This window comes from Miscanthus floridulus, chromosome 16, assembly GCF_019320115.1.
Source record: "Miscanthus floridulus cultivar M001 chromosome 16, ASM1932011v1, whole genome shotgun sequence".
In the NCBI taxonomy this organism is placed as follows: domain Eukaryota; kingdom Viridiplantae; phylum Streptophyta; class Magnoliopsida; order Poales; family Poaceae; genus Miscanthus; species Miscanthus floridulus.
This window is the reverse complement of record NC_089595.1, coordinates 109,622,098-109,635,079: the sequence shown is the minus strand read 5'-3', so window position 1 is coordinate 109,635,079 and position 12,982 is coordinate 109,622,098. Positions and strand designations below refer to the sequence as shown.

Below are 12,982 nucleotides of genomic sequence, written 5' to 3'. Positions count from 1 at the left end.
CACCACAGCCGGCAACGCCACGCACTCCAGCACCGACAGGCACCACTCCGGGCACGTCTACTCCACCACCAGCTCGTGTCGAGCATGGCCCGGTTGAGCTCGCTACTCCGCTCTCTCACGACGAGGAGCGCGTCGACGCGTACCACGACGGCGAGCCGTTGCGGTACCGTACGGTGGAGAACCTTCTCGGCGACCAGCCGGTGCCGGGACCGGTGCCTCACGACCTAGAGGCGCAGTTGCACCTTGCGTGTGACGACGGCGAGCCTCGGTCGTTTGCAGAGGCCGAGAGACACGCAGCATGGCGCACCGCGATGCAGTTGGAGATGGATGCGGTTGAGAAGAACCGCACCTGGGAGCTTGCTGACCTTCCTCATGGTCACCGCGCGATCACCCTTAAGTGGGTGTACAAGTTGAAGAGGGATAAAGCCGGCGCCATCATCAAGCACAAGGCTCGCTTGGTGGCACGAGGTTTCGTGCAGCAGGAGGGGGTCGACTTCGACGACGCCTTTGCTCCCGTGGCACGGATGGAGTCCGTGCGACTCCTCCTTGCGCTAGCTGCCCAGGAGGGCTGGCGTGTTCATCACATGGACGTCAAGTCGGCGTTCCTTAACGGCGACTTGAAGGAGGTCTACGTGCACCAGCCGCCGGGATTTGCGATCCCCGGCAAGGAGGGCAAGGTGCTCCGCCTGCGCAAGGCCCTCTATGGCTTGCGGCAGGCACCGAGGGCGTGGAATGCCAAGCTGGATTCCACGCTAAAGGGGATGGGCTTCGAGCAAAGCCCGCACGAGGCGGCCATCTACCGACGGGGCAATGGAGGTAATGCCCTGCTGGTGGGTGTCTACGTCGACGACTTGGTGATCACCGGCACCAAGGATGCGGAGGTGGCGGCATTCAAGGAAGAGATGAAGGCCACCTTCCAGATGAGTGACCTGGGGCCTCTCTCCTTCTACCTGGGAATCGAGGTACACCAGGATGACTCTAGGATCACGCTTCGACAGACCGCCTACGCCAAGCGCGTCATTGAGCTAGCTGGGCTCACCGACTGCAACCCAGCTCTCACTCCGATGGAGGAGAGGCTGAAGCTGAGCTGCGACAGCACGACGGAGGAGGTGGACGCTACGCAGTACCGACGTCTTGTGGGGAGCCTTCGCTACCTCGCCCACACACGGCCGGACCTGGCATTCTCCGTCGGCTACGTTAGTCGGTTCATGCAGCGACCGACGACGGAGCACTAGCAGGCTATGAAGAGGATCATCCGCTACGTTGCGGGGACTCTCGACCACGGCCTCTACTACCCGAGGTGCCCTGGGGCGGCACACTTCGTCGGGTACAGCGACAGTGACCACGCCGGCGACATCGACACCAGCAAGAGCACGAGCGGGATCCTCTTCTTCCTCGGCAAGTGCCTCGTTAGCTGGCAGTCGGTCAAGCAGCAGGTGGTGGCCCTATCCAGCTGCGAGGCCGAGTACATAGCGGCCTCCACCGCTTCGACTCAGGCGCTCTGGCTCGCTCGACTGCTTGGTGATCTCCTCGGCAGAGACACTAGAGTGGTGGAGCTCAGGGTGGACAGCAAGTCCGCTCTGGCCTTGGCAAAGAACCCCGTGTTCCACGAACGCAGCAAGCACATCCGGGTGAGGTACCACTTCATCCGAGGCTGTTTGGAGGAAGGGAGCATCAAGGCGAGCTACATCAACACCAAGCACCAGCTTGCGGACCTGCTCACCAAGCCCCTTGGGAGGATCAAGTTCCTTGAGCTCTGCTCCAGGACCGGGATGGTTCAACTCTCCCACAAGACGACGCACAAGACTTAGAGGAAGAACGATGGATAAGTCTCATGTGTGGCTGGTCTTTGTGGGGCTATGATGCTCACATGGTCATGGTCCTTGTGGCTGTTATTCTGTTTTTAGGACAGCATCTTAGACTATAGGACAGCATCTTAGCTAGGACAGCATATTAGCATCTTAGACTAACATCTTAGACTAGCATCTTAGCATATGCTTGGCTGGCTAGCAGCCTATAAATATGTAACCCCAACCCCTCAGGTTGGTATGGCATTTGTGCGAGCTTGTGTGAGAAATAGACAAGAAAATTGCCTCAACTCGTGTGTCATCCTCTCTCAATGAGAGTAAGAATTCCCCTACTACCAAGAGTGAGAATTCAGCGACTAACACTGTTAGTGTTTTAATGGGAGTAACTTCTAGCAAGATTTTGAACAGCGTGACAGGGAAACATGCTTTCATGTAGCTGCACATAGATGGAACAAAAGAATGCATGGTAACAAAAGCACAATATATGAACTCGTTCGTGATACAAGAGTACAGCAGCCAGGTGTCCCCTAGATCCTCAAGCACAAGGAACAAAAGCACAACCAAACGACACCGTACAGCTGCGGTGATCTATAAAATGACCTGACCTACAACAGGAAAAATCAGCTATATATGCCCCGGAATAGGAGAGAAAATCGCCAGACAAGGGGTAAAGAACATGTGTAAGAACAGATATCCTGACCATCATGACTATTTGGACCATGCAACTGCATCAATTTCCGATTGGGCACTCCGGTACAGCTCCAGCCTCTTTGCAAGGTTAGTTCTGCGTTCCATGACTGCTGGATCTTCGTCGAGAAGTTTGGAAAGTTGCTTCATCTGCATACCAAATGGTAGAATTATAAGATACGACAGTTGCATTATACCTCATAAGGCATTCCTTCAACAAGGGATTGATGGCTTCCAGTGCTTGCACACAAGTAAGGACCAACAAGCTAAAAATATGTTGAATGAACAAATAAACAAGGTGAAAATTGCAATATAATGAAATTATGAAATCTATGGTAATACAAAAACATAACCAAGAATTCCTTTCAAATGATGACAAATCTCACCTCTCTTGCTCCCAGTTCAGTGAAGAAGTGATCGAGCAGCGAGCGCTTGGCCTCTCGCACTTGGCAATAAACAATAGATTTTGGGATGGAGTTCCTCAAGGTCGAACACACCATATTAACATATGACAGAACAGTTTGTCCTGTTTATTGTTTAGTACAGTGAGAAGTTAAGCAGTAAATAAAAAAAAGGGTAGACCCAGTGCCGGAGGCTCCCACATGAGTGGGGTCTGGGGAAGGGAAAAACCGAGGCAAGCCTTCCCCCCGCAAAATCTGCGGCGAGGCTGCTTCGAACCTGCGACCTGGTGACTCAGTGAAATAGCCCTCACCACTGCACCAGGCCTGCCCTTCTAAGTTAAGCAGTAAATAACTACATAATAAACTATCGAGCAAAAGTGAAGAGATCATATAGGTCTTACCAATTCGTCTAAGATAAGAGTCATTATATCTATCAAAAATAGAGTGGCTTGGATTTCCACCCTTCTCAACATCCTGAGGAAGCTTCCTGAAGAAATCTACTGTCAAGTAGCTGCATTCCATGTCAACTAGCTTTAATGTATTTTTCTTGCTTTCATCCCTCATTCTATCCAATGACTCAAAAGCTGCATTGCCTACTTCCACACGAAGGGTGGGAAACTGCTTCAGCTCCTGCAAAAAGGTAATCGAACAGATTAGGTGAGTTGACAGTTTGTAGGGTGGGGTGTGGGGGGAGGGATTTGCATGGTATAATATAATATACTAGTAGAAAAGAGGAAAACTTACATGTGTTTCATTGATAGCCTTGCGGACAAGGTCCTTCAGAATTGCATGAACCTGCCAATGTGACATGCCAATACATAATAAGCAACTACATGGATAGTGCAGACAAATGCCACGTAATTAATAATAATGATGAAGGAACCATGCAATATACACTTTGCTCAATGACTACAAATCAAAGGTCTCATGCCAATAATTTGGTCCAATGTTTGATCCATGAATGGACATGACTTTTTAAAAGAGGCTAGCTGAGGTCATAGTGCATATTTGTGCAAAGAATGATCTCCACAAAATCCTCATTTGGTGTAACATGTCATATATGACTAGTCAGTGCTCATCTATGAGTGAAATAGCACCTAATTAATCAATGCGTAGTTCAGCAAATTGTTTGATATGTTGTGTGGGTAAATTCAGCCTAATAACACAACAGCCCTTCTTTATTCTCAAATGTATTGGCACCTCAGTTTAAATAAATATAAATGCACACAGCAACACCCCAAGAACCCAACAAAATCATACAGAATAAACAGAACGCGCTGTCTTAATAAACTGTTTGAAATAATGGGCAAAACTATCAAGTATAGGCCCAGCTGATTCAGCAGCACAGCAACATCAAAAGTTTTGGCACAGTTCCAAGTGACAAAAAATTAAGGCCTTGGAGCTCATGATGAATTTCGAAGGGGCATGTTCATAGGTATAATTGGCATACCGCATCAACAGCTGCCTCAGCAGGACCTCTGATGCTAATAAGACATGACTCTATAAGGCGTCGATATCCTTGTTCTGGAGCTATCAAGTGAGGCTGGTATCCATCAGCTTCTGTTATAAGCTTCCTCACATTTTCCATAGAGAGTTGTTTATCAAACTGCAATCGTTTAATAGCAACAGGAAATTGATTGTCGAAGACGTGGTAAACTTTCTCTCCACCAGGACGCCTGGACAGCAGAAAACACTGGGTTAAAATTCATAAAACAAGCCGCATGCATACCTCTGCTACAAGTTGAACCCATCGGAAATCGCACAGAATAGCAGAAAAATGGTTTTGTTATTCATTAACACTCTTTATAAGGTTCTCCTGGACAAGACATCAGTACTTTCAATATTACAATGTGACTAAAAATAAAGAGGGTCAACACGAATGATTCAATGACAAGCAACAAAAATGTTTTTTACACCAGAAGATTAAACTCAGGGGTCGTCTCTCCCCCTGCATGAGTTTTAAAAAAAATCTAGAGGATTTGTTTCTGTTATCGAGATTCCTAGCCTTGTCAGCCCTTTCATGGTACAAGTTATACTGTGACAAAACTGACTAAACAAAAGCTTAAGCAGCATGTCCACATGCATTACAATATATAACTTCACATAAAATATCATAAAAAAGAGGATAAATGTTACTATGATTTGAGGATTTTTACAGGAACCTAAAAAGATCATCGAATCATGATCCACAAAGGTGTAGGCATGGCAAATAAAACTCTGAAAAGGTGACTATGAAAAATATTGTTTGGAACATACACTCCGTCCAGATGCTCTTTGTAGATACTGTCAAACATACGGCATATTTCCATGATCGTGTACAGCTTCCCCTGCATTTACCAATAAAATGTGGTCAACTAATTGAAGGTTAGTAGTAACACTACACTACATGTGGAATTTATTCAGGGAAAGGCAGGTGACACATGGCAAACCCTGATACTATGACAGAATATAATTATACATGCTAGTACCCAAAAAAAAACAAGTATCAACCACACATGGCTAGTGCGAGAAAGGGGAAGCATCACAAGTCAAATATTATTACTGTGCCTGCAGCAGGAAAAAAACACCTAGGAGAATATATAACATGATAACATGTAACAGAATCAAGTCATTGAGCAGGTTGATCAATAGAAATGCGCAGGAATTGAAGGGCATAACTAGTTATGCTAGCAGATAACACCGCCAAATAAACGCTGATGAGGACCGTATGAAAAACAATACGCACACAGCATTGAACTGCTAGTAGGAAAATGTGGGCTGTCTTACCCCAGCATCATTAGCAATGGGTTTTCCAAGTCGATTAAGTTCAGTTTCCAGCTCTGCAATTGTCTTTGTTATAAGAGATTGGAGCCCTGGGATCCTTGATTTGATCACTTGTTCCAGATGCTGCATAAACACCAAAGGTTATAAGTCAAAGAAGTCAAACTAGCATTACCTGCATCTACATTCAAGAGAAAAGGCATATACCTTTGAAAGCATCTTTCCTAAATATTCAGATCCCATCCTAGAAGCCATGTGCTTATATTCTGGTGTAGTTGCAAAATACTCTCGCTCTCTACGCCTAGCAGCAATCATGTCCACATTCTTGTTGATATCTTGTTGGGATCGATTAACAACACCAACCCACGGTGTTTGGAGACGGTAAGATCTTCCTTCCAGTATCTGCAGGGAAAAAATTAATACAAAATCAAATTCAAGCAATTATTCAGATAACCTTTGTTGATACAATTGATGCCCCATATATTTAATCCTTGTGTTCTCTTTACATTTAGGACTATGAGCGCAACCTAGAGATTTGATGTTGCTAAGGCAAAATACAGTATAGAATAGAAGTCAACAGACATTGACAACAGTTAGTTGCTTGGTTGGTCCAAAGATTACCGATAAAGTTAAGGAACATCTAAGCAAAGACTATTCTAATAAGATAATGCTACAGCAAGCTATTAAGTATCTAGTAAATGCTTTAAAAACATACAGACTTACATCAACAGCATCGGTACCCTTGTCCATCAGATCAATTTTTGTAAGCACACCAAAGGTCCTTTCACCTGAATCAACAACCATGCACTTCTATAAAACATGCACATGACTTAAGATAAACAATGTAACAAAATTACACGAATGCAGTAAAAGTACATCTTTCATCAACGAAATTAACTTGAGAACAATGGCAGCAATTGTCTGAGTACTGTAAATTAACTTTCAACAGAGATGGACAAATCGACATTGGTGTATGAAAATCACAAGACTGTCAGCCCATACCAATATTCATCATATCAAACTAACTCAAGATAATATATTATTATGAAGGTTCCTGGCATGCCAAAAGTTAAAGCATATGTAACAATAGTCATTAAAGACATGTATAGTCTTATATTGTATATGCAGAGCATGATTTAGGAAGATATGGAGGATCAAAGCCAACTTGAAATCCCATGGATGAAATGTGGTTTTGATTGTCATCCTAAAACAAAACCTTATACTCAATAGGCATTAGGAACAATTTGACAGTGCTTGCGGCACTGCTTCCATTTTATGAATGCTTCCTGGTTTTAAAACTAATTTTCCTATTTTGATAAATTAACCGAAGTGTGTTGTGTGCGCGCATTGACTAGTATAAGAAAATATGTGCTACTAACCACATTGTATATCATCTTTCTTTGAACTGACAAAAGAGGCATACCTTTGGGATCAACTTCCCGCGAAATCTTGATTGCATCAGAAGTAGCAAGGTCCTGATTGGCTGGGGAAACAGCCAGAATGATACAATTTGGCTGAGAAAAGCAAAAAAAAAAAAAAAAACTAGTTATATAAGCTTTTTATACATAAAACACAAGTCAATAGCTCAAAGATGCTATAATATGACTAGGAAGAAAAGCATGCAAATCTAGTTAAAGGGTGAAGAAGTGATTGCCAGTGTGGAATGATAAGCATAAATGGTCATCTTATCCAGTTAAATTAAGCATGATCAGCAATGAAATGTCAACATATAAAACGAAGGCAGTTGCAGTTAACCATACCTTTTCAATAAATGAGCGAACCATGTTTTCAATGTCCTGAACAATACTCTCCGGTTGGCCCTCTGCCAAGAGTAAAGACAATAGCAAATTAAGACAAGAATATCTAAATAAAAAACAAAAAAAAAATTGATAATCACTTACCAACTGCTACTTTAGTAAGCCCAGGAAGATCAATAAGAGTAAGATTCACAACTGCAAAGAATCAGACAAAACAAAAAAATAAGGGGAATGGAACCATATCAGATAAACCACATAACACGATTCAAACACGTTATGGCTGTCCAACTTATGACAGAGTCAACAAGCTAAAGGAAAACCATAAATCCTTTGCAACAAACAACAATCTCTAGGAAGCGAACAGTTGAGATGTGATAATGTAACAGCAACAATATACCCTGCTAGTGTTTGCATCTTACCATGTGGAGAAAATATGCTTAAATGGATAGGGACAGACGATATTTGCTTTGAACGGCCTGTTTCTCTGTCAGTTTCATCAGCTATCTCCTTCCTCACAGCAGCTGCAAGAATACAACTATAATTATGTACCAAGTACCATTTGGATAAACTGAATTTACAGTTTAAAAATAAGTCTGGTTTAGCATTGAAGACCATTTCCCACAAGACAAGTGCGAGTGCTTGTTCATGTTTAAGGAAAAAATACAGCAAACCAGAAGCTAGTACGATAGCATAATTAATATAATATCAAAAAAGGATGTTCCAATGAGCATCACGAAATTCAACTATAGAGCGGTCCTCAACCATAAGTGACAATATAATTTGATATAATCATATCCCGTCAGTCATGGATCATGCAGCGCGAAAGGAAAAAGGAGCAGATGAATTACCAAAATCTGTAAATCTCTTTCTCGGAAGGTGCATAAACTCAGCATATTCCCTGTCACCATCAATTCTGTGGAGCTGCAGCACCAGCGGCCGCCGGGTTACAATGCCTGCAGATACCATTCCAACCACAACACTAACATATCAGAACACCTAAACTAGAAGATAGCACTGGACTTCATAGCAAATACTTCTTACTACAACAATACCTGAACCCCTCGGTAGGAAATCCTTCCCAACCACGCTCTCCAACACAGAGGATTTACCAGAGCTCTGTCAACAAAATTCAAACGTCAAACTGCGGCATTATTTGAATTATGCATGTAGAAATCCAAACGTCATGAAAGCACAAATCAGTTTGAGGAATAGCATCGAACTATGACTATCATCACGGAAACATCACATGAACATACTCGCATCCCTACTTGATCTCATTAGTGACTAGCTTCCTAACCCTTTGGGAGTCGAAAACTCAGCAATTAAGCAATCACGCGGGCACTTGGGCGCATCAAAACTGCTCCAGATTCAAACATGTAAGCGACCCAAATCTAGCTTCCTGCACTCCGAGTGATTGCGGATCCAAGCAAAGCCAAGCCGCATCCACAACAAACCCTCGCGGTTCCACCAGCAACCCGCGAGATCCACCCCCACGAAGCTGGGTGACAGCACCAGATCCGACCAGAACCAACACAAAAGAGCGTGCCAGGGAAGGGAAGAAGGGCACCTGTCCTCCGACGACGGCGATGGCCGGCAGCGAGTCCCAGAGCGTCGGGAGGGCGCTCTCCTCTCCGTGGTCTCCGAGAGCCGTGCAGGCCCTCTGCAGCTTGTTGACGAGGGTGATCAAGTTATCCATGGCCGCGGCGCAGGGTGGGCGAGATCTGGCCGGGTCGCGCGACGCGGCGGGGAGGCGAGATTGGAGCAGGAATAAGGGAGGGGGGGAGACGAGGTGAGGCCGACCGCCCAGCCGCGTCTAGGCGTCGGTCGTTGGGCTCGAGCTGTGTGGCCTGGAGATGCTGTGCAGGCAAGCGACGGTGGTCCGGTGTTTGGACTTTGGAGGCGTCTGCGGGAGTTGATTTGGGTTTTGAAAGGCTTCGTGGAGAAGAAATGAGCGTGGCGTCTGGCGTAATGGCTTGCCATCTGATCTATCTCTATGTTGGTATATAGGGATTGCCCTCTTTGGTTAGTTTGGTAAAGTTTCTGAATTTAATTTCCTGAATTTAGGGCTCGTTCGGTTCATCTCTCCTAAACTTTAGTTAGTTTTAGTCACTAAAACACCAAATACCTTCACTAAAGTTTAGAGACTACTAAAGTTTAGTGGTTTTTAGTCACCAAGGGGTAGTTAAAAGTGACTAAAATATACATGGGACAGTTGTTTTAGTGGTCTTTAACGAGGATAACCAAACAGGGAGTCACTAAAGGGCCACTAAACTTTAGGGGTGAAACCAAACAGACCCTTAGTTTGAAGATGTGCTTAATTCAGTCTGCTTATAACGACCTAAAAGTCGTCATCACGTGGAGCACCGAATTAGCTGTCAAGTTGGGGCAAACTTTGTGCTAAAATTTATACAATTGAAGTAAACAATAAGAATAAGTTGCTATAAGAATTTAACCATCAAGCTCTAAGGTGGCAAAATCAATCAATGTTGTGAAAGTATAGGACTATGACAATTTTGAATGTCTTCACTCAAATACCCCAGAGATTTTTTTTTTTGAAAGGATACCCAAGAGATTTGCGCGTATTGAAAAAATGAGTGCAAATTACATATCACAACGTGTATGACCGTAGTCTTCATCCTGCTTTAGAGAAAATAAGTATGCCCACTTTGTTTTAAATTGTAAATAGTTTTGATTTTGTCCTAAGTCAAAACTTTGACCGTGTTTATAGAAGATTATACTAACATCTACAATATCAGATATATTTCATGGTGTGTCTAATAAATCTTGTTAGATGTTCTAATGTTTGTGCAATTTTGTATAAACTTAATCAATGCTATTTTTCTACATAAAGTGCTCAAAGCTCGATAAAATTAACTTAGAACAAATTTAAAAAGATTACAACTTGATCAATGGTACTACAAGAAATTGGATTGTTAGTTTAGGGGCTGATTGGTAGGCCGAACAGGGCCGTCTCCGTACCGTTTAGTTGTATGACCTCATTCATGCAGCGTATTTGGTTGCTCTCCTCGCACCTTTCGCCTGTATCCTTTTATTCATCTGCCATCTTCCATCCCGCACGACTTTGTCTTTTCAATTTTCACTTCCCTCTCCATGTAGGATGGCTTGATTCAGGCATGGCGCAGGGACTCATGTGTCATACACTCAAAACTCACATCCATACATGCAACCAAACAAGATGTCATCTCATACTGGACCAACAAAGAAGACAACCCAACACGATTGAGTGCACGGTTTAAGCATGCATCTCACCATTCTGGACCGGCTCTCCATCCCAGCTCACCCTCACCAAAGCAACAAATCACACCCTTACTGATCTTGTCTCAATATATCCTTAAGAGTTCTAAATTGCCTTTTCACCATGCTAAAATGTAGGTAAAAACTATTGTTTGCAAAAACAGCATATACTTACTTTGCATATAATAAGGTGACATCTGAATATCCATAGTATCTGGTATTATCTAGCGTGAGGTGGATTATAAGATTTTAAGACTTTGGGCTGTACGATTTTGAGAATACGCCGCTTTATCTCCCTTTACTTGGATGTGGTGAAGATTTTTCTATTAGAATCTCGTACTCTTGAACCCATCCAAACATTTGAACCCAAATCTTGTCGCTGAAAATGGCATGATTGCATTTATCTGTTTTTTTTTAAATTGTCACGGCTGCATATCGTACTGGGAAAAGTGAAAAACACAGTAATGACAATGACAAAGTGACAGTGGCCTGTTCGCTTCGCTGAAAAAATAAACTGAAATATTGTTCTTGCTAATTTATTATGAGAGAAAAATATTATTCTAGCTGAAAAATATGGATTATAAGAGAAACAGAAGCCAACAGATCCACGGTATATATATGAGTAGAATGGTGCGTCGAGACGACCATCCGGTAGACCAGCTGCGTAGCGCGTGCAAAGCACAACGCAGTGGTCTGTCAGGGCCCAGGGACTCACGGCGGCGGCGGCGGTGCCCAGAAATGCACTCCGAACGAGCCAGACGTGAAGGATCGCACAGCACGGTCCCCGTGCACGGGACCCACAGTTCGACCCGGGGACGTCTGCTCGCTGCGTTCGCCTTGCTGGTACGCCTGCGGTTGGGGACGCTGTGGCCACCGTCGAGTCAGGGTGGACGTTCGGTTTTGGTTCGGTTCACTCGCTTATTGATGAAATTCGGTTCCTAGAAAATAGAAATTGATCAGTTCCAAAAATTTTTAGGAACCGAACATTTCGGTTCTCGGTCATTTCGGTTTGACTCCGGTTCTAACCGAACTAACCGAAATTTTTCAGAAGACCTCAAGGCAATAATAAATATCTTGTTCTAAGGCAAATTTATGCAACACTATATTCATTTTTAATAATAATAATATATAAGAAAACAATAGCAATATAGTAACACAAGTTCAAATATAAAACACTACACATAAACCAAACATAATTCTACAAAATATAAGTAAGTGAAGTATAATTGTAATTCGGTTCTTTCGGTTAATTCGGTTAACCGAGAGTAGGAACCGAATTTTCTTCGGTTATTTTGGTTCCTCAATATCAGGAACCGAATAAGGAACCAAATTTTTTGGTTCTGGTTCTTTCGGTTTCGGTTCGGTTCTCGCTTAAATTTGTCCGGGGCTACCGTCGAGGAGAACAACCGCGGCGGCCGACCGGCCGTGGGGTCGTCGCTCCCTGGACCCTGGTTCCCAGCCAACCGCTGCTCCACCTCCGCTCCGCGTTCAAAATTTGAAAACTGGCTTTGCTTCTTCCTAGCCGTTTGATGGGGTGATCGATCCATGGCAGTGGCCCATGGTAGCTTCCCAGCGTACGAGTAGCTTTAACCTTTTGTTCCCTTGGAGCGTAGTTACGCTCTGGCTCGTTCCACGTGCCGAGTCAGAGTCAGAATGTTTCGGGCAGCCCGTAGCCCCGTAGCACGGGGCCTCACTGTGTTCTGTTGTGTACTACTCGTACTCCTATACGCGCAGACTGCAGAGAGAGAATGAGAGGAGCGCACTGTTGTGCAGCCTTGATTTTGGACTGCATTGCATCTGCCCCGGTTAGGTATGCCGGGCCTATTTCGCACGTAGTATAGTATAGCGCACTTTTGGAAATGTTGGGCCAGTATCCGAAAGCAAGACAGCTGGGCCTGAGATCGAGCCCAGACTTCCTGGCCGGGGACAAATGTCTTCATTCTTCAACAAGGACCAGTTCATTGAGCATCCTCAACTAGGCCCAAGGGCATGCATGTTCAGATGACATGTCCAAGTCGCCAACTTGCCATGTCTGTCATGCGAGTTTTGAACTGAGACGCAACTGTTGACAAGCCAATCCATTCTGAGACGGCACTCGACAATGCTCCAGAATTAATGCGGATCGGCGGCCGTCGTCGTTTCCAGCTTTGAAGGAGGAAACGGCAACAATAGCCTCGCATTGCATTTTCCATCTTCCGCCGTGTTTAGTTTGCGAATTTTGAGAATTTGGTTACTGTAGCACTTTCATTTTTATTTGACAATTATTATTTAATTATGGACTAATTATGCTTAAAACGTTTGTCTCGTAATTTCT

The 12,982-nt window shown here is 44.1% G+C and overlaps 1 protein-coding gene across 1 annotated transcript; it reads right to left on the bottom strand.

The window, feature by feature from the left end:
• Positions 1-2,268: 2,268 nt before the first annotated feature.
• Positions 2,269-9,296, bottom strand: LOC136512492 (dynamin-related protein 5A). The gene is made up of 16 exons (XM_066506455.1): positions 8,981-9,296; positions 8,466-8,529; positions 8,262-8,366; positions 7,833-7,934; positions 7,558-7,608; positions 7,417-7,478; positions 7,080-7,170; positions 6,380-6,444; positions 5,864-6,058; positions 5,663-5,782; positions 5,153-5,223; positions 4,347-4,572; positions 3,641-3,691; positions 3,298-3,526; positions 2,882-3,021; positions 2,269-2,645 (listed from the first exon to the last, which is right to left on the bottom strand). The coding sequence occupies exons 1-16, from the start codon at positions 9,107-9,109 to the stop codon at positions 2,517-2,519; spliced, it is 1,830 nt and encodes a 609-aa protein (XP_066362552.1). The 5' UTR covers positions 9,110-9,296; the 3' UTR covers positions 2,269-2,516.
• Positions 9,297-12,982: the final 3,686 nt, after the last annotated feature.

What these genes read in the sequence shown, in the direction of transcription:
- LOC136512492 (XM_066506455.1), bottom strand. Translation starts at nt 9,109, where the DNA reads ATGGATAACTTGATCACCCTCGTCAACAAGCTGCAGAGGGCCTGCACG. An exon ending in GCTTACTAAAGTAGCAGTTG is followed by an intron (nt 7,479 to 7,557) that starts GTAAGTGATTAT and finishes TACTCTTGGCAG; the next exon opens with AGGGCCAACCGGAGAGTATT. An exon ending in CTGAGGCAGCTGTTGATGCG is followed by an intron (nt 3,692 to 4,346) that starts GTATGCCAATTA and finishes TCACATTGGCAG; the next exon opens with GTTCATGCAATTCTGAAGGA.